The 22,172-nt window shown below is 45.1% G+C and overlaps 1 protein-coding gene across 4 annotated transcripts in view; it reads right to left on the bottom strand.

Moving 5' to 3' along the window:
• Positions 1 to 22,172, bottom strand: part of ASTN2 (astrotactin 2) — an 899,407-nt gene that overhangs the window by 220,668 nt on the left and 656,567 nt on the right. For all 4 annotated transcript variants that reach the window (XM_068552572.1, XM_068552571.1, XM_068552573.1 and 1 more), the window contains one exon: positions 21,176 to 21,355. In XM_068552572.1, the coding sequence (XP_068408673.1) occupies positions 21,176 to 21,355 (180 nt within the window). The remainder of the gene's footprint in view (positions 1 to 21,175; positions 21,356 to 22,172) is intronic.

Here is a 22,172-nt window from a genome sequence, read left to right as displayed (position 1 = left end):
TATTATATAATTTACTGTGTTGCAATTATTTGCCCATATATTTGAGCTTTATTGAGGGCTAGCTTTAATCTCTAGCTAAGAGCACATAGCATGGTGCCTAATATACAGTATGTCCTCAGTTATTTAATTGGCTGTTATTTATATGACTTGGTGATGGTAGGCCCTCCAGTAACACCCTCACATTGGCTAAAAGATAAAGGCAGACAAATGACTTATAGGTTCATTAACTCCCTGCTTTCCTTTATCATTCTGAGTAATTATATAGAATTTAAGGTTTTGGAGCAATGATTCATTCAATATTGAGTACCTACTGTGAGCCCAGTACTATGCCAGGTGCTCAGAAAATTTTAAAAAATGGTAAGTAATATTAATGTGTTTACTTTCTCGTAAGTTATTTCACAGTCTTTCTAAAGTATTTGGAATTGTATTCCATTGCCCTGGGCTTCCTCAAAAGCCAGGAATAGGCACCATGTGGATGATTGTGAGGGTCAATCCCAATGTGCACTGCAGCCTGAGATACGTCCACAGACGGCCACTCCGTTATTCCAAACAGCAGGATAAACTTGGCTTGAGTCTGTGTTCCTGTGGGTAAGACAAGTAATGCTTAAAGTAGTTGTACTTTTAGTCTAGTACTAATTAATGGCTTCTTAAAAGTGAAGTGTTACCCAGCTCTATAGGAGGGAAATGGAAGGCAAAGTCTAGTATGAAACTCAGGGCTCTACCTTATACCTGACTAGGCTGCTGATTTGCACTCAGGACGTGCAGCTCCTCAAGGGATCACAAAACAAATTACAGGTAAGAAACAGCAGATGCCTGGATGAATTTTACAAGCAGGCAGTGGTAAGGCAGGAGGGTGTTTAGCAAAATACTTACACTCCAGAACTTTGGCTGTATCTTGTCGATATCATTAATATTCATGGTACTCTGACTAAGTCTGAAGTTAGGCAGCTCTGGGACTGGCAGTGCATTCTAGTGGGTAAAGCCACTGGGCTTGGTCTGGATTGTATCACAGCTCTAACTCTTTACTAGCTATGTGGCCTCAGATGATCACCATACCTCTGCATCGGTTTCCCTGTCTAAGATAAGAAAGTTGGGTTAGATCATCACTAAAATCCTTTCTAGCTCTATGATTTTAATTATTTTACCAAATAGAATTGTGGTTGAGTTTCCCCCCAATGTTTTTGCATAATTTTGCTGTAATTTTATCGTGTTTACATTAGAGTAGTAGAAAGAACCTGTACTTCGTAATCAGCCCCAGCTTGGTCCAATTGCTTACTCTACCCCAACTATTGTGACGTTGGGCCACTTGCGAACTACTGCCACTCTGTTGAGCTACTGTTTCCTCATCTTGTAAAAGGAAATGACAGTTTATGTTTTAAAGGGCTGCTGTGAGAATTAAAATATACTAATGGGATACTTATATAAAAGGACCTAATTCAGAAAATGTGACGTGCCCAGAAAATGTGATTTCCACTGTAGGGGGCAAAGACCTCCTTTCCCTCTTGGTGAACTGATGCAAATTTTTCATGTTAACACTGGGGGAGATTTCAGACCTGCATTGGTGATTCAACCACACTGCTCAGCTTCTTAATTAAAAAGCCTATCGGAAGAAGAGTGGGATTGCCGGAGGGGCAGAGGCAAAACTTTCACAGCAATGTATCCCACTAGGAAAGCTGCACATAAAACCTAAAGGCTAATTATTTGATTAAAGTAATTAGGATGGCATCTTGACTTTTGGCAGAAACATGCATGTTTTAGCTATTCCTATAGATGGCTAGCATAAAGGGATTTTTCCCTCCAGGTCAACATTCATTAACCCAAATAATTACACAATTTAAAATAAGCCTTAAATCTCATTGTCAGGTGGAGGTAATACAACATATTGTAGTTAAAACTTGGGCTTTGTAAGCATGGGGCGGGGTGGGGGTGGGTTGGTGGCGAGTTCAGTCTTGGTTCCTCCACTTAGTAGTTCTATGACCACTGAGTCATTTAGCCTCTCAGCCTCAGTTTCCTCATAAATAATAAAACGATACTGTTTACTGCATTGTTCTGAAGAAACGATGGATGTAACACACTTAGCAGACTTTCAGACATTTCATAAACTTCCAGTAGTGCTCAGTATCTTAATATTATAGTAAATTAAATGTATGATAAGATTACCCATATTTTTTGTGACAGAAGGATTTTATGAAACTGGTGAGGAAAACATTTACTTCCCTCGAAGGAAAATTATTTAGTAACTCACTGAAATCCTGAGTGTAAACACAAGAGTTTGTGTGACTGCAAGTCAAATGCATATCTTTCCTATAAAAATAAAACCAGGATTTTCTTTTGGTGATTTACTCAGTTTACCTAGCTATAACTAAAATGCCACTGTATATTTTCACAGAATATTAAGATTTAGATTTCATTCTTTCATTTATTCATTCACTTACTCATTAGACATATATGACATCTACTGTTTTTTATTAATAGCAGTAATTATATGAGTAATGAATGCAAAGATGACTCAATCATGAACCCTGCAGTCAGGTAGCTTGTAGTCTGGCTGGAGAGAGAAGGAATGTAAAAAATAATACAAATATACAAAAGAATAAGATAAACGGTGCAAGATGGAAATAGAGTGCCAAGTGTTTAAGAAAAGACTGCTTTTAGTTGAGAGGATCTGGTTCCTGAAGGGCCCTGCAAGTAGAGGGAGTGTCATGAACACAGGTACAACATACCAGGGAAGAGTGAGAAGCTGGTACCAGCAGGAAGTTCAAACCACAAGAGTGAGTGGGCATTAAAGCAATTCAAAGGTCAAAAGTGGTCCATTTGTCCATGACCCTTCAAATAATAATGCAAGTGGTTCTCTTTTTCCTGTCCTAAGCCATATCATTTACTCCTATCAGTAATCATGGCTCAAGGAGGCTTCATTCTTATGGAACTGGTAGGGTATGAATCAGAATCTCCTTGGAGACCTGAGGGAGACCAAGGTGGAGGAAGAAGGTGTAGTTTGAAAGTACGCCTCCCCACACCACCCCCCCAAATATTCTAATATACCTCCTTACTGGGAATGCCTGATGACATTGTCTCAGAAAAAAAAAAAAAAAAAAAATCCTGAAATAACATCCAGTTGCTCCCCCTCAAAAGCCTAAGCCAAATGAGTTCTGCAATCGCAGCGGCATAACTTTGTACTAGTCTTACTGCCTTTTTGATGTTTGATGTTGACAGCTTTCAAAACCCACCATTCTCTCTTTATCTTCTGCCCTATATCTGGACATGCTGCTAAGAAAGTTCAAGTACTTCCACCTTTAGTGCCAGTGGGAAGTCCCAACCACACAAGTCCTAGCCCCTGCATGGGAATCCTCACCCCAGCCCCACCTTCAAGCCACCATAAAAACCAATCTGGCCTCCTTTTCCTGCTCTCAAGCTATTTCTGGACCTGCCTGGTAGGCCACATTGCTCTCGCCAGAAACCCTCATCACGTGAGTTAGAAATCTTTTCATACCCACTTGGTGGATATATAGCATCATCAGTCTCAACATCCGAACCGAGTTTTGGGTGGTCCCCCTCTTCTCTGTGGGATAACCACACAACTGGCACAGTAAGCACATTGTTAGGCAATGACCACCATCCCAGGGGCTCTCTAGTCTCTTGCTTTGGTTTGCTAACTGGCTAGCTTGTTTTTTGAGGCACTGCCTGCCGGCAACCTTGTGCTTTAAGCTGTGCAGCTTGCGCTGCATTGGCTGAGCCCTACCCTGCCTCTCTTATAGGTTTAGCTGAACTGAGTTGGAGGATATGATAATTGGCGTTAAGGGGCAGGAGCAAAGTGGCCCTGGGTCATGTGTCTTGGTCCAGATCTATCTGTGTCTCAGATGGAATCATGTGTCTAGATTCCAGCATAAGCTGTGACTTCAGGGGAATGACTCTTGCCCTGTGACTACTGGTTGGTTGTCTCAACCAGGCATTGCCCCCATTCTATAAAGTGCTCAGGGAAATACTGATATCTTATACAATATATGGGTCTGTCGGTGGTGGTTCATGTGCAGGAAGAGCAGTCAGCATGTGGAACATTGCGGTCTACACTCTAAAAGCAGATGGCTCATTAGGACTCTACAAAATGTCTTTGCTGCTGCTTTGTCACTGTTGGCCAAAACAAAAGATCCTGATCTTCAGGGTTACAGAGAAGAGCATCCATGGTTCCCTTGTGGCATAGCTGAGGGGTTAATTCAAATTCAGTTTAAGCCCAGGATCCTTAAACCCTATGAAGGTTATTGCCATGAGGGAGACCCTAATCCTGATGACACAGATTTGCAACTCTGGAGGAAGATACTTATGAGTAGGGTAGCGAGGACTCCCCCCGGCCCCTCACCACAAAACTATATACAGTAACCACCAAAAGGAAAAAAAAAACAAAGAGTGAATACAGGAGGAGGAAACAAACACAAAACTCAAATAGAGGTCACAATTTGACCCAATTAGAATTCCAAAATTTACTAAAAGAATTTATACAAAAAACAAAAAAGTTCGAAGATTGCTAATTGGTTTTTGTGCCTCGACAACCTAAACTCTGAAGTAGCTTTTAACATCTGCTGAAATGCACTAATTACCAAACTTTCATGGCTTTAATCAATACTGGGGCTCAAATTAGATTTACATGTGGGAATTCCCCTAAATTTAAACAAGGTCCGCCCTATAATCTTAAGGGAGTTACTAAGGACATTTCAGGATATGTAAGGAAGACAAATAGGTATACCTCACCTTAATCATCAGAACTAATGCCTTGCCTAAATTCCCCATAACCATAACACTCATTACCTTGAAATATTCCATACTGAGTATGGATGCTCTGACACAATGAAATAAATTGAAATTGAATTAAGTTTTGGTACTTACAATTGGCTTACCAAAATGGGACCACATGGACCCTGCCCTCCCCGATTAGTTAAAATAGTTAATATGGCCCATTTTAAACAGAACCTTTGAGGTTTAAAATCCATATACAAGACCTATTTAGAAAAAAGAGTGATTATCCCCACTGCTTCATTATTTAACAGCCCAGTTTACCCTGTTCTTAAACCTGAATGAAACCTCACAATGGATTACTGCAACCTTAATGCTGAGGCCCCACCCGTTAATGCTTCCATACCAATTACTGAAATAATAAATTCCATCCAATCAATAACTGGTTAATACTTTGCACTCATAGGCTTGGCTGATATGTCATGTTCAGTGCCTATTTCAACAGCCTCTCACACACAGTTTGCCTTCAACTTCAAAGGGACACAATCCCCCTTTATCTGGCTACCCGTGAGGTACCTCAGCAGCCATGCCTTCACACACAATCTTTATAGACAAGATCTTAATGCAACAACCAACTTTCTCCAGGAGCACGGTAATGCCATCACACTGATCACACCCTCTTCCAAAGACATTAATTTGACACTCTCATTGAGGACATATAAACATTCACAAAATAACTCACAAAAAGGGATGGGCCATTGCCCTATACATTGTACAAGGTCCTGCCACTTTGGTTAAATTCCTGAAAGTTATTTAGCTGAGGACCATTCCGTTCCTGACACTGTCAAAACCAGCAATTATAATGTTAAAATAAGTCCAACTCCTTTCAGGCCTTTTGGGTTCTAGAGACAACATACTTCTCATTTACAAACTTTACTTAAGCCCATTTATGCTATTACTCACAAATCAGCCTACCTTGACTGGGATCCTGTACAACAAAAGACTGTAGAATCTACCCAAATTGCAATACAGCAGGCACTCCAATCGGTGACCCCCACAGACTCCTTCATTGTAAAGGCTTCAGCAATCTCCTCTCATGCCTCCTGGAGTCTCTGAACCACATATGATAACCATAATTTGCCCCTGGACTTTCGGTACAAGAAACAGCCCTCCTCATCTCCACGCTATACGCCGTTACAGTGCAACATCAGGCTGCATACTGGGCTCTCCTGGAAACAGAGGCTGTGACCCCCAGCTGCCCACAGCCTTAGATCATGGCAGCAGCACCCTGAAAGCTCAGCACAGCCCCTGAGGCCTCCTAGCTCCAGCATAGGGCCAAACCTCTGGCATATCACATTTGTAGGGGGGTGCCCCCCATCCTTACTCCTTTGTCAGTTGTCATGATGCTGAAGAAGATCACCCCCTCCCTTACCCAGACACCTTGACCATCTGGGGAGTCCCTTGGGATCAAGTGAATGACCAGCAAAGGGACTTTATATGCTTTCTAGATGGCGTCACCACCATCATAGAATATGGAGTTTGCTGCTTTTTCGTCCTTAACTGAGATGTCCCTGATAATGGGACTGGACCCAAGAGTCAGCACAACTGGCCAAACTTCATGCCGTCTTCTTTGCCCTGGATGCCCAGGCCAACAGTCAGCCCCATCTGTGCATTTCTACAGACTCTTGGGCCATTGTCAATGATCTGCTCATCTGGTCTAGCCAATGGCAGCGACAATTCCCTATCCAAGTTTGCCTCTTTGAGGTAAAGAATGCTGAGAATCTCTTGTCTCACAGATACCCAAAATATAAAAATCAAGGTCACATATGTCTCTACACATAGTAAATCCACAATAAAGGGTCTCACCTAGGACACTCTTCCTCCCCTTCAGAGTTCCAGACATTATTGATAGTGACCAAAGCACTCATTTCATTTCTCAAAATATATCACGTTGGGCTCTCATACAAGGCATTTAATGGAACTAATATTTCCCTCACCACCCTCAGACTGCAGGCCTCATAGAGTGACATACGGGTTACTTAACAAGTTCAGGTTCAATTAAATGAAACATGGCACATTTCAGTCATCAGTCAAATATCCAGAGTGAAGAGTGAAGTGTAATAAAAATTCTGACTCCATATTATTTGATGCTTGATCTCTGCCAGCTTTCAAGCCCCGCTACTCCCCCTTCCCCACTGGCCCCCTCACCTGGGCAAGCCTAAGTGCTCCCACCTTTGGTGCCAGAGGGAAGTTGAAACCATGCAAGCCTCAGCCAGCAAAATGGAACCCACTCCAACCCCACTCCACCCTCCTTGCCATTATGTAAAAGCCAAGCCAGTCTCTTTTCCTTGCTCTCTCAAGCCATTTTTGGACCTGCTTGAGAGCTACCTTTGCTCTCCCCAGAAAGCTCCGTTACATGAGTGACAAATCTTTTAAAGTCCTCTTGATGTGTGTGTGTAGCACCATCCGTTTCATCATCTGAACCAAATAATGGCTGGGAGTCCATCCCCCTACTTCAGAGTGACAACAAATGTTTAGAGTTAAATATTAAAAACAACGTCATAATATGATAAACAAAAAAATTGTATAATTTTAATTTCTGAGCAACCACATGAATAAAACCATGTGCTTTTGTGAAATGACATTTAATATTTACACTTAAAAATAATAACTCTCTAAATCTCTCAGCCCCAAGAATCTGAAACTTGTTTGACAAATTTAATGATTCTGTAAAAATGTTAGAAATAAAGTTAAATTAAAAATATTACACTCAAAGAGTAGAGAGGGCGCAGGCATGTGTATTACCTCACCTGATCCATGACTCTGGGGCTGGATCTAGGAGAATAAAACTTTCATTGATTGATACCCTGGAAGAAATGTACGATGCACATACAAATGGCACATATACCCTGGATCCTCCAAAAAGGTTAATTAATTGTTAGCTAAATGAAAGGTGCAAATGATAAAGGAAAAAAATCTATAAGTATGTATTCTTCTCTTCTGCTCTGGTGACCATTGCCCCATATGCCTGTTTTTCTCCTCAATGAAATGGGGATATTAACTCCAGCCTACTTAATATGTACCAGGACTATTCTTAATGTCCCGTAGACTTTTTAAAATTTTTATTGGAGAATAGTTGCTTTATAATGTTGTGTTAGTTTCTACTGTACAGCAAAGTGAATCAGCTCTACATATACATACATCCCCTCTTTTTTGGATTTCCTTCCCATTTAGGTCACTGCAGAGCACTGAGTAGAGTTCCCTGTGCTATACAGTAGGTTCTCAGCAATCCCACTACTGGGCATATACCCAGAGAAAACCATAATTCAACAAGATGCACGCACCCCAATGTTCATTGCAGCACTATTGACAATAGCCAGGACACGGAAACAACCTAAGTGTCCATCAACAGAGGAACGTATAAAGAAGATGTTGTACATATATACAATGGAATATTACTCAGCCATAAAAAGGGATGAAGTTGGGTCATTTGTAGAGACATGGATGGACCTAGACACTGTCATATAGGGTGAAATATGTCCCATACATCTTACACAAGTAAAAGCTGGCCTAAAATGGGCAGCCTGGACAGCCTCTCTCTGAATGAGATAAAGCCTCTCTAAATAAAACATCAGAAACAATACTGGGTGTGGCAGGGGGAAAAGCAGCTCCCTAAGGAAACAAGTTACAAAAGAGGAGCTTTATTTTTATGCTGGGAGATGTTGTTTTCTTCCTATGAATTCAATGACCTATGAAACTAGGTCTCAAACCTGCATTTTTCAGCTCTTACCTTTCTTTTGAGTGGTATATATCCAGCTGCCCACTTTATATTGCCAGTTGGCACGCCAACTGTGGGCTGGTGTGTTCAATGAAGATATCCCTTAGAAAACTTACACTCAGCATATTTAAGACAACTCAGCTCTCCAATACCTGCTGTTCGCTACTGTTCCATTTAAGGAACACAAGCATAGACTCGGGCATGTAGGCCCGAAACTTTGGCACCATTTCTAATCACTTCCCTCACCTCTCACCTCCCACCTCCCACCTCCCCACCATTCAATCATAAAGTTCTCATCCTGCTAGCAGCTTAATATTCTTCACATCCCTTTATTCTTTTCTTCATCCTCGTAACTATGATAATTTAAGCTCCTACTGACCTTAAATTTAAGCTCTTGAAACACTGTTACAACTTCCTAACTGATCTTCTTAAATCTAATCTAGCATCCTATCTACTACACTTCCTCCCATCCCAAATCAAGCCCAATCCCACACCAGCCAGAGTCAGATTTAAAACGTAAGTGCTAATAATATTACATAAAACATTTAAATGACTTTAAAATGCTCCTGGTAAAAGGAAACATTCCTTAACACGGTCTACATATCCAGTGGGATTTTATTCCCACCTATTTATCTTTCTAGATTTATCTCACCACTGCTTCCATCCCTCTCTAGGCCGTTTTAGTACTTGCTTTTCTGCTACCTAAAACACTTTCCCTCTCCTTACCCACCAATGTCTCCTAAATCTTACCTCTTCCAGGTCTTCTGAGGTGCCCTTCCTGATCCACTACACAGATTGAGTCAGGTGTCCACACCACCTTTTGTGTTTCTGCCTTTTAGCACTGACACATTGCATTGTGATTTCCTTGTTGCCTACCTCTCTCTAAGGCTAGACTGAGCTCTGTGAAGGCAGAGCGACTTTTAATTTACCGCTGCATCTGCAGCATCTAGCACGGGACCTGAAACAAAGCAGGCACTAAAGCAGTTGCTGAATAAAACCAGGGCAGGGGGTCAGCTTAGCTCATATGTTGATATACATGAACACTTTGGGTCACATTTAGCACCAGCTGATTATGCCACCTCCTGCTCCTCCCACCAGCTGCCTCGCTGAATCACTGACTGTTAGTTGCAATAGAAAAACGGGATGTGGTTGAAAGCTGGGAGGAGTGGTTCCCTCAGATTTCACTTTCCTTAGAGAATCTTCTCAGCTATAAAATAATTAAAAGTTGTGTTCCCTTCTGGAAATTCAACCCAAACTTTGTCTTGGTGCAAAGTCACCAGTGCTTCCAAAGAAGGCTCAAAAAGACACCTTCGATTGTGTGGTATGTAAATGATATCTCAATAAAGCTGTTAACAAACAAAAAAGATGTACCTTTGAACACATGGTCCCTTGAATTGCCTCTCAACACACTTTCTTTGATGGGGAAGAGAGAAGAAGGAGCTAGTTCGAGTCCTAATCCTGTCACTAATGTATAATTCCTTTGAGCAAGTTGCTTATTCTCCCTGGGACTCCATTTCATTATCTATATTAATAGAGTCATTAAATTAAGGATTTTTTCAGTTGTAAATGTCAGTGATTCTGGTGCCCCAGATCTTAGGGGCTTCTTGAGCCAAGAGCTCCAGAAGGAGTCTTCTGTCTCCCTGGATACCTGTGGAATGGGAGGGGACAGAAGTGCAGATCCCAAGGACCCTAAGGAGGTACCCCTGGGGCACAGAGCTGGTGTGTCAGATGAAGACAGCCAAGGCCAGCTCCAACCCAATGGATCACTGGTCAAGTCCACCTCTAAGGCCTGCGTCAAAGCCTGCACCCTGACCCAGAGCCAAGGTGTTGCTAGGAAACAAGAATCTGGAGCCAGCGGGCCAACATCATGCAGGCTGGAATCATGTTGGTCTATCTGCCTCTTTTCTCACTCTTCCTGACCAAGTACTTCTAATTGCTTCGGGGGAAGAGAAAGGCCTCTCAGAGAGAACACACTTGTTGGAGTGCCCACTGTGGTTAAATAATAGAAAAAAGTAAATGGTGAGAGGACTGGAGCGAGAAAGGATGGAAGAAAGAGACGGCAAGAGAGAGTACCTTTTACCACCTGTGTACCTTTGGATTATATATCTTACCCACTCTGAGTCTCAGTTTCCCAGGCATAAAGATACCAGCTTTAGAGGATTGTTTGGAGGATTAAATGAGATCATGTATGTGAAGTGCCAGCGAATCTCCTGCCATATAGTGGTTCTCAGTGCATGGCTTTGGTTATTACAGGGGGGCAGTAGGGCATGTGGACTTTGGAGTCAGACAGTCCTGGGATAGAATCCTGCCTCTGCCTATTACCAAGCCACATGACCTTGAGCACATGAGTTTTCTCATTTAGAAGATAAGGATAATAACCTGGACCTCACAGGGATTTTACAAACACAGTGTGAGATCGTGTGATTAACTGTTTCATAGTAGAAATAGAAAACAAGTCAGTCATTGCTGCCCACTCCTCTGTCACCCGGCCCCCGCCCTCCTCCCAACACACCCCTACACATTCTTGACCACTATAAGCTTGGTGTTCGGCTGTGCAAACATGCTCCCCTGTACTCCACCGCTGGGCTCCACGCTGTGCTTTCTGATAACTTTGCCTTCTATTCCCACCTCCAGGCTCAGGCAGGACTAAAATTCACAAGCTGGCAGATCAACAAGAGACAAACAGCCATGGTGTTAGAAGGTCTGGCAGGAAGAGGGCTTATGTCTTATGCTGCTGTAGTCAGGACTGGAAAGAGCTACATCATTATGCTTTTTGTTTAGTAATAAGCATCATCACTAACTTGATTGTGTCTCACAGTAATAAATGATAATAATACTAGCTAGCATTTGCTGAGCACTTCTTATACGTCAGGTGCAGCGATAATCACTTTACAACCATTGATGCTTTTAATTCTCATAACAGTACTGTGAGGCAAGCATGATGAGGCCCATTTTAAAGATAAAAGGACTGAGGCTCAGAAAACCCTAAGTCACGTCTGGCAAATGGGACGGATGACTCACACACAGCTTGATTTGTATGTTGTTATTTGTTGAAAGGTAACCTCTGGTAAGGAGCGGGTAAGAATGACTGATTTCATGTTGAGTTCCTACTATGGGCCGATTAATCACATGATCTCATACCATCTTCGTAACAACCCTGAAAGGTCCAGATGTTTTTCCAACGATTCCTCTGATACCTCCCATACCGGTCCCTTGTTTTCATTTAATTTTAGGCATTTGGAGATTCAGCCTCTCCTATTTGTGAGAGTTCTCTGCTGTGGACAGAGCCAATGGCAGAGGCGCAAAGACATACAAAGCTCTAACAAAGAAGCCAATGGCAACCCTCAGGAATGCCGGAGGGGATTCGGGCACTATTGCTCCCAACTGCTCTGGGAGGACTCAGCACCTGCCAGGCTGCCCCACACACCCAGCCTGCATCTTGCCTGTGCAATCCGTCTACACCTCCCTAGATGGCAAATGCCCTCACCCCCCAGGGCTCGGCTTAGAATCTTCTCCAGGGAAATTCCCAGCTCATCCCAGGTGGTTAGGGGCCCACCTCCCCACCTTGCCTCCTCCACCCCTGGCCCTACATGACACACACACACACACACACACACACACACACACACACACACACACACACACGCCTTATGCTTCCCTGGCGCAGCATGTATCCAAAGGGTCGTAATCATCTGTTCACCTGCTGAAAATCTTTCCCATTTGACTGTGAGCTCTTTGAGAGCAGAGAGCGTGTCTCATTCACTCACCTTGGCATCCTCAGCACCGGACACAGGCCCTGGCATATACTAGGGGCTCAGAGCACTGTTGTGGAAAGTTGGGGGCTGAGAAGGGACGAAGGGAACATGTGAGACAGGGGAGGGAAGGCACCCTGTGGAGTGAATCTGTGGGTGACTCTGCCCTCAGGGTGGAAAGTTCGACCTGCTAATAATGACCTGGGAAGGCAAAAGCTTCCATCTGGGTATCTGTGTTCCCTCCAGACCATTTCGTTCTCAGAAGGGGGCTGAAGGCAGAGAGAAAACAAAATCCCCATATTCATCTCCAGGGAAATTCCACATCCTTAGAGCCAGACTGATGCGAGAGAAGGGTCCTATCTAAAATCCTGCTCCCTGAGTCCCTGTGAGACCTTCCTGGGAATGGGACTGTGATAGAGGAACAAGTGTGGTCTGGCCCCAGTCTGAATAGAATCAAGGTAGCTACTTTACAAGAGTGTCAATCTCTGAATGCGTCCCCTAACTAGGACAATGGGGACAGTCTCCAGTGGTTCAGGAAATGATGTTATTTATGCATGTGTTTTTGTGTGTGCAGGAACTCTGAAATAAGAAAATGGGCACGCTGCCAGATGAATGGCTCCGTGATCTATGAGCATGTGGGGGGCTGTGGTGACTAGGAGTCTTTGAATTTGCTGTAGGTTTTCAGGTGAAGAAAGACCAAATTATGCCTCTAGCTGGTTATTAAATTTCCCCCTTTGCAGCAGCAGGTCCTAATGGATTACCTAAACTGACCTCAACTTTCCCATCTGTAGAATGGGAATAGCTAACCTAGACGGGGATGGAAAACACCTTACACATGAGTCACCATTTCTTACTCTCACATTCACGGCAGATACCGCTAAGCGATTCCACCCCACCAAGCCTGGTCCTGACCCAGAATCTCTTTCAGTGCATTATTCCAGGCAGCATTTCACTACCATTTGATCATAACTGACACATACAGGGAAACTCAGGTCTGGCTAGATGATTGCTAAGGCCTCTCTCAGCCCTGATGTTTTAGGGTTTGGCTTTACCTTATAACATTGCTCCTAAGTTATGCTAGAGAAGCACGTTGTGCAGAGGGGTGAATAAAGAGAGTACTTCCACCCCTGCCTGAGCCTGAGGGACTAAACTCTTGAGTCTCAGCTTTCCCCAGTTCTTTCAACTGTGGATGAGAGAGACAGAACAGGAAAGCAAACAGTTCCCCTGGGTCTGATGCCAACATCTGAAGAGGTTTCTGAGGCTGCTGTGATAGAGGTGGACAAGCGAGGTCTTTGTGCTGAAAGCGGCCTGCGTTCAAACCCCTGCTCTGCCAAGTTCCCTGGGGTGAACTCCCGTAAATCATCTCCCCCGTCTGAGCCTCAGTTTCCTCAAGCGTGAAATGCAGATAATGATGCCTACCTTACAGGCTGGTTGTGAGGAGTAAATTGGATGAAATAATGTATGTGGAAGTGCTTTGTGAGATGCGCTGTGCCGAGCACAAGCGGAGGATTATTATTCTTGGGATGTACCAATAGGAAAAATACTAGGGTGTTCCGTTCCAGATGGACTCAATCTAAACCGGGGGACAAATGCTTTTTTTTTTTGGTAATTTCATCTGGTAGAAACAGCAGTCTCGTGGGCCTATTTGTATTTAATGAACCACATCCTGTATCGTCTTTTTGCATGGTTCTGAGGAGAAAATAAATTGGCTGTCTCCTTTGGCGTGCCGCAGGCTCGAGAGTGTCCAGCTCATATTTAACGTCCTCCTGTCCTCTCCAAGAAAAAACACCAGCCCAGAGCTAGACCTGTCCTACAAACAGCTGCACGGAGGCCAAGGGGCCAGGGGAGGGGCAAGGGATACTCAGACACCTCCCATCAGCACACTGGGACCTTGTCCAGGCTGAGACTTTAACCCAAGTGATAGTTAAGGAGTACAAGGCTCAATGTGACGGGAAGGCAGAGAGCATGGAGACAGATGGGGCTAAGGAGGTTGATGGGGACACAGCAGATCTGAGAGGGCCCTGAGGCCATGGGGAGGAGTTTGGAAATTAGCCTCAGGGCAATGACAAGGCACCCAGGAGTTTTCATGGAAGGAAGGGCATGATGGGATCTCCATTTTAGAGACATCCCATGATGCTTAATTTTTTACGTGGACTTGACTGGGCCATGAGGTGTCCAGATATTTGACCAAACACTATTCTGGATGTGTCTGTGAGGGTGTCAGTGAGGGTGTTTTCGGCAAAATAATCAGCAGCCTGAGTAAGGCAGATTGCTCTTTCTGATGTGGTGGGCCTCATTCAATCAGTTGAAGGCCTGAGTAGAAACAAAGGCTGACCCTCCCATGAGTAAGATGGAGCTCCTCCTGCCTGAGTATTTGAGCTGGAATGTCCATCATTTCCTGCCTTTGGACTCGAACTGAAGCATCGTTTCTTCTTAGTTCTAGAGCCCGCCGGCCTTGGAACTGGATCTCATACCACTGGCTCTTTTGGATCTCCAGTTTGCTGAGATCTTAGCCTGGACCTTCTCAGCCTCCATAATCACATGAGCTAATTTCTAATAATAAATCTCTTTCTCTCTCTCTCTCTCTCTCTCTCTCTCTATATATATATATGGATATGTGTGTATATATACATACATACATCTAGAGATACAGAACCAATTATATATATAGCTTTCATATATATTATACATATCATAAATATCATATGAATATATATCATATATATGTTCATATCATATAGAATAAAGAGAATTTTATCTATCTACCCATCTATCCTGTTGGTTCTCTCTGGAGAACCCAGACTGATCCATGTCCTCAGGGCTGTGCAGCTGGATTGACGTGGGACAAGAGTGGATGCAGGGAGACCAGGTAGGGGGCCAACGCTAGAGTCCAGACAAGCCATGACGGTGGCAGCAGTGAGGTGGAAAGAAGTGGGCAATTTCAAAAGCTATTTGGTAATTAAAATTAATAAGACTTGGGACGGTTTGGAAATGGGGGGAGCGAGGGAGAGGGAGATGTTGAGGATTTCTAGGTTTGTGGCTCTGCCTCTAAACAGATACAGGTGCTTTTCACCAGAACACTGGAAAAATTCTAGGCTGTGTGGGGCAGAGTTTGGGCAGGCAGAGAGCTACCGTGATAGCACATATCAGAGGAAAGCTTGGAGGCAGAAGTGTAAAGGAGGAGTCATCAGTGTAGGGATGGCAACAGAGAGCGTGGCTGAGAGTCCCCACAGAGACAACGGCAGTCCTGCAAAACCATATTGACTGGTTTGGCAGAGGAGAATAAGCCAGCAAAGGAGACAGAGAAGGAACAGTCAGGAAGGAAGGTGGGCAACCAGGAAGATCCGGTACCACGGAAGCAAACATAGACAGTGCCTCAAGCAGGAAGTGGTCAACTCCATCAAATGCTAATGAACGGTCAAGCAAATGGGAACTGAAAACTGCCCCCAGATGATTTCTCCAGGGAAGTAGACCAGTACCCATGCAGGTCTCAGCTCTGAGGTTGACTCCTGTCATGTCTGGTTGGCATCTATGAAGCAAGTTCCCTCAGGAAACTGAAAGCCCAGGAGAGTTCTCCAGCTCATATCAGCCCCTTGGCTACACCTGTCCTCACAAAAGGAAGTGACACTTGACTACATCTTTCCCTTCTCCTCCCCCTCCCCAACCCCTGAGCTGCCTTTCAAACAGCCAAAATTCCTTTAAAGAGTAATCTAGGAATGTTTCAGGCGACATTCAAAAGGGCATTGTAATTCAAATGGAAATGCAGAAATTCATTCCCTTGGACAGTCTTGGGAAATTATAATAGATAAAACATCTCTTAAAGGTGGCAACAGGCATTTATCTGTGGAGACATCTCTATGCTATACGCTCTCCCAATCTGAACTCAAGAGCAGTTCAACCTTCACATGGAGAATGTCCTTTTATCAGGGTCACCGAGTCTCTAAACTTGAAAAAGACATTAATCTCATACACTTTCTCTTCTACACTTTTTGTTTCTCCATTTCTCTTTGTGGATTTTGGTTTCCCTGTGTCTATCTCTCTTTGTTTTTCTGTCTCCTCCTATTTCCCTCAATCAATCTCTCTCCGTCTCTCTCTGTCTCTCTCTCTGTCCCTGTCTCTGTCTCTCTCTTACACACACACAGAATGAACAATTCCTTTACATGCACACATCCTTTACCTTCCATAGTCACTTTCTCCGTGAAAAAGAAGCAACTGAAAATTCAGGAAAACTATCAGACTCGTAATTTCTGCATTCATTACTATCCCCTCTGAATAGAGAATGACAAGGGATAACAAAAGTGCAGGGTCACAGAGCCCTTTTGACACCTCCCTAGTAGAGCTCCAAGGCTCCCTCCCTCACTGGCTCCACCCCAGCAGTCCCTCTCCACCTGAGTCCAGTCTACCCCTGTCCTTAGTGCTGAGTCAACTGACAAGAGAGCCAAGTAAAGTAGCAGCCATATCTCCCCCTGCCCCAATAGATACACGTGTGTACCTACACACACACATCTGGGATCACGGTTACCTGAGTGGATGCGGCAGCCATGGGTGGAGGGAGTGGATTGGACCATGATAGTAATTAGATGCCTGGCTCAGTGGTAGGTAAATAAGTCCATCATTGATGTGTCTATGCTGCCATCGGATCCCGTATCTTGCATATGGGAAAGTAGATCTTAGAGTGTGAACCGATTTGCCCAAGATCACACAGCTTGTAAGAGGGAAGCTGGGATTTGAACCAAGGTCCATCTGACTGCAAAACCTGTGTTTTATCTGCAAATGAGGAAGTCTTTATCCAAGATAGCCAGAAGAAGGGTAACTTTATACAGAGAGTCTTAATCATGATATAAGACTCATATGTCAAGGTCATGGCTAGGAAGAATGTGTGAATATCAAGTCAAAGAGTGAAGTGAAGCCTCAATTGGGAGAAAAGTAGCTTTTCAAAATATAGATGCATCAAGAAAACAGTAGCATATAGTGAAAATATTAAGCTGCGGCGAGAAACTAAAAACTTGACGTGGTACTTGGAGCACGGCCTGGGAGCAGAGGTGATGGTTAAAGGAACCTGACAGGCTGAACAGCTTCCAAGCTAATCATGCCTGGGCTGGAGCTTCTGGGGATGACTTAAGTTATTCTAGTTGCCTTCTAAGGTCCAGCTCTTCCTGGCTTTGGCTGGTACCATCTAATTGACCTGCCCAATGCTCCAGTCTCCTCTAGACTGGTGGAATGCCCATAATATCCACTTGGTGATAGGAAACCCCGCCTCCCTGCCTGGATCTTTCTAGTCCTTCTTGGCATGCCTCTTGGATGCCTCTTGGATGTCCTTCAGTGCATCTCTCTGGAATCATCATCAGAAGCTGGGTCTGTTGTTCAAGCTTTCATTTTGCCCTATTACAGGGAAACAATACAAAGGTATGGACGACCACTATCCCTTTCTGCAAAGAGCAGATACTGTTCATTGATCACAGCGTTCTTTCCCAGTGATCCCAGTGACCTTCATACAGTGGTCTAGAAAAGCCACTGCCCAACTAATCAGAAGTGGTACATGAAACAAGTTACGGGCAATCGTATGACAGTGACTGGGTCCCCTACCACATGCCAGCCACCTGCCTTTCCCAGCCGCCTATCAGTAGATTAAAAAAAAAGTCTATCACAAGAATGACAAGCTGTTGGAAGGCTAATACAGGCTGGACCCACGTGAGGACAGCACCCATGTCTTGCCTACCGCAATGCCCCAGCATGTGGCGCGAGGTCTGCAGAGAAGAAGCACTTAGGAAGTACCAGTGAACCAGAGGTTAATGAATGACAAATGTGACTTTTTTTCCCCCCATGGAATGCACACTCAGAAGCACTTAGGGGAATGAGAGTGAAATAAAACTCTCGTGGGAGATATTTTAATCAGGCACATTCACCCCAACCCCCTTGACTTTCCATGACTTCTACTGGCTGGATCACAACAGTGGCCAGAGCCCCACCATTAGTGAACCTGGAAAGGCTGGGACATTTGTTTCTAATGTCTGGGGATGCTGGATGTGGGCTCAGGTTGGAATTTAAACACCAGCTCATTCAGTAACAAACTGTGTGGCCCTGGTAAGCCCCCAATCTCTTTTAAGTTCAGATTTCCCTTCTCTAAGATAAGGGGTGAGTATTCGTGCCTTCTTTGCCTCAAGGGGTAGGTGGGAGGACCAAAGGAAGGCTGTGTGTAAACTGTGAAGGGCTGTACGATGTCCGTGGTTGTTATCCACACCCTGTTTGGTCTCTTCACAGCCTACTCTTTCAGCCTTGGTCTTTCCTACCAAGAAGAAACCACCATCTGGGTCTAAACATAGATTTCACAGAATCCTAGAGCACTCCACCCTCTACCCTTGCTGGGTTGAAAAGATATTTGCAGGGACTAGTGACACAGGTGCTTTTCAGGGAGAAAGGAGGGCTGTGGCCACACATTAGCAAGAGCTGTGGCCAGGACTACAATCCTCGGCTGATGTCCATAACGTTCACTTCACGTTAAGCTACTGTTTTTTATGTACTTATTGTATGCGATGTGTTTTACCTGTATTATCTCATTTCATTCTCCCAAAAGCCTTGTAAGGAAATTACTATCTCTCACTTACCAAACAAGGAAACTGAAACTTAGAAGTTATTTTGCCTGAGGTTTCCTGGCAGGGATGTAAGAAGAGGTATCGACTTGAAATCCTGTCTGTCCCACTTCGACACTGTTCTAATCCGTCTTCTTCCCACAAGCTCTGCCCCAAGAGTGACCAGCTTCCAAACCCAGATTCATCCTGACCTGGTCCCCAGTGACCCCTGGTTTCACAGATGTCTGTCAGTGACACATAGGTGGCTGGGGAGAGAAGGGACACACACCAACTGTCTCTGAGTCCAGAGTTCTTTCTGTCCCTCATGGGAAAATTCCCAGCTTCTCATCCACCCCCTCCCCATCATCACTTGCAAATTTAAAAAGTAAAACTATAGTGTTCGATGTACCATCCAGGTGGTCACATCAGGTAGAGAGAGAGAGAGGAAGAAACACACAGATCAGCCGGCCTCAGTGTATCCCTATGCTCTTCTGGCAGCGAGCACGGATGAGGGAAGAAAGAAAAGTGCCTTTGCCCTGGAAGCCCAGAAGGAAAAGCTTCTGTACCAAGTTCACTCAGCAAGTTTGTGGCAAACTTGAAGTTTCTCTGAGTCTTGAAGGGGGTCCCCAGCTGCTGTTTCAGCATTCTGTCTGCCCTCCTCCCCATCTTACTTGCCATATATTCCATGCATCCATTGTGTATAAGAAATAGCACTTTCTGGAGTGAAAAAGTCCAAGGCCTGGAAGCAGCCGAGGGTGGAGATGGGGTGGGATTCAGCATTAGCTCAGCGTCCCAGGCCCCAAATGCCGGACGAGGCGAATTGGTTCAGTGGCCACAGTGAGCGAAGGTTTTTATAAACATAACCTAATTGTATTACTTCAAAGTCCGGAAGCTTATTGCCCTGCTTAATGATGTGTCACCTTATTTATAGGGTAGCACAATGAGACTTCTATTGATTTAATGCACTTCCTTAAAGACAGTCGTTGTCACAGCCATAAACCAGAGCTATTCCCAGACAACTCAATTATTCCCCTGCGCCTATAAACCCCCGTGCCCCAAACAGTCGCACACAAGAGAAAGGGAGGGATGAGACCATGACAGGGTGGAGGGTGCAAAGGGAATTGTTGGGGAAAAGACAAAGGCCGGGGCTTCATCCAGCTGGGGATGAGGGGCAGCATGAGAAGAGCTAGACAGCAAGTGTGCAGCAACCCGCTCTGTCCTGGCTCTATCCAGAGGAGCGGTGTGACTCTGAGCAAGATTCCTCTTCCCTTTCAGCCTGAGTTTTCCCAGGTGTGCAATGGGAGTGCTGAGCCCAGTGAGACCTGTCAGGTCCCTGTGGCTCACACATTCTGTGGTTTTAGGAGTTACGGTCGATCTGGTTCTTGGAGATAGGATGGCTGGTCCATATGGAGACGGTGCAAGCACGTTTTAACATTACTCCTCACCCTTTCCGTCGATCGATCGAGAGGCTTTCTTTTCAAATTAATTGATACTGATAGTAACAATGGTAACAGGAAGTGATCCTCACCCTGCTACGTGTGTCTGCGGGGCACCTGACTTGTTGGCTTATCTGAGACTCATCTTCTCATCTGTGAAATGGGGCTGTGACTACATGGACCTGTTATAATACATAATGCATGTATGCCACAGCTCCATCTTTCTCAAAATGCTACTGCATAAACCACCTTCCTTTAATGTAGGAGGGAGACAGGAATGGCTAAAGTACCCATTTCACAGGAAGGGAAAACTGAGGTGGGAAGGGAATGGATTTCCCAAGGGGAGTGGCACAGACTGGTCTCCCGCGTCTGGGAAATTCCAATTCTGATAATAGCTGAGAATCGGAGGGAAATAAGATCTGCTGACCCTCCCTGAGGATAAAATTCTCTCCATGGCTGAGACTTGAAACTGTCCCCCAGACAGGAGGTGATCGCTCCCAAAGGAGCCAGAGCTCTTCTTGGGTTCTTTCAAGAACGTGAAGAGAAGAAGGTGTCAAGGAGACACCACTCCCACGCCACAGCCTCCTCCACCCCCCGACCCTGGCAGTTGTTTCGAGGGGAGAAAGTGGGAAACAAGGAGCGTGCAGTAGAAGGCCAGGGTTCTGGAGTCCAGAACACCACCCTGGGCTCTCAGGAAATGCCTGAACTGAAAGACTCCTGAGAAATCATCACACGGCCCTTCATTCCATCAACAGTGAACGAGAAGCCCAGAGAGGGGCAGGGACTTGCCCAAGGCCACCCAGTTTCTATGGGGCAGAGCCCGGATTTAGCTCCCAGGGAGCTCAGTTATCTCCCCAGCAGCCTTACCTCCAAACCGCATCTGGCCACCACCTCCAGCAAGCCCTCCAGGCTTACCTTTCTGGTACTGGAGCCACAGCTGCTGCTGGACCTTCTTGCTGGGGAAGTGGATGACGCAGGTGAGCTCGGAGCCATAGAGGGCTTCTGCGACATAGTGCGAGCCGTAGTGCTGGATGAAGGACAGCAGCTCCTCCCGACTGCTCTCCTTGGTCAGGATCTTGAGGACGTCAGTGAAGCCTGGACAGAGGAGCAGCACGCAGAGGTGGTCAGGCTTGGGAGGCTGGTGGCCGGCAAATGACAAGCCTGGATTTGGTGCTGTATCCACCACCATAGTGTCAGCCAAATGTGCGCAGCTTTCCCTCACTTATTTTGCAAAGACTGCTCTCTCTGGTGGACACACAAGACGCTAGGTCTGACAGGGAATCAACAGCAGAGGAAGGCCTATAGCTGGCGACCTGAACATCACAATCAGGAAAAATCAAAGCCGATATCTACTGAGCACCCAGCGTGTACCAGGCACGCTGCTAGATGTTCCAGACACTTTAACCTCAGCCCAGCACTGCAGTCCCAACCATAATAAGCCCTGTCGAGTGGATGAGCAAGTCAAAGGTCATAAACTGGAACTGATTTGCCTTGGTCCTCCAGCCAGAGGAGCTAGGATTCCAACCCACTCCTCTTCTCACCCCAGGATGCATGCACTTCCCATGTACCCAATTATCCAGGGCCTGAGCTGTCCATGGCTGGAGCCTGGGGGCTGCACTGGCCCAGGCTCAGCAGACAGTCTGGGTCCTCATATCTGATCCCTGGCTTAGCTTCCTGTAACATCACTTCCCTTTCTGTCCCTGCCTCAGCCTCCCTAAAACAACAGATGTGTCCTTTCTCCTGCCATTGTCAAGGGCCTCCTTGCTGTTTCATTGCCTTTAGTCCTATGCCAAAGGGGCCTGAGTCCTCAGTGCCTGGCATGGGGCCTGCACAACAATTACTCAGTAACCACTGCTCCCCTGCCCTCTTCCTCCTCCTACAGGCAGGTCACCAAGCTATTTTTCCAGGGGAC

The sequence above is a fragment of the Eschrichtius robustus genome, chromosome 10 (genome assembly GCF_028021215.1).
Source record: "Eschrichtius robustus isolate mEscRob2 chromosome 10, mEscRob2.pri, whole genome shotgun sequence".
Lineage (NCBI taxonomy): Eukaryota > Metazoa > Chordata > Mammalia > Artiodactyla > Eschrichtiidae > Eschrichtius > Eschrichtius robustus.
The sequence above is the reverse complement of the archived record's forward strand: the minus strand, read 5'-3'. Positions and strand labels throughout refer to the sequence as shown.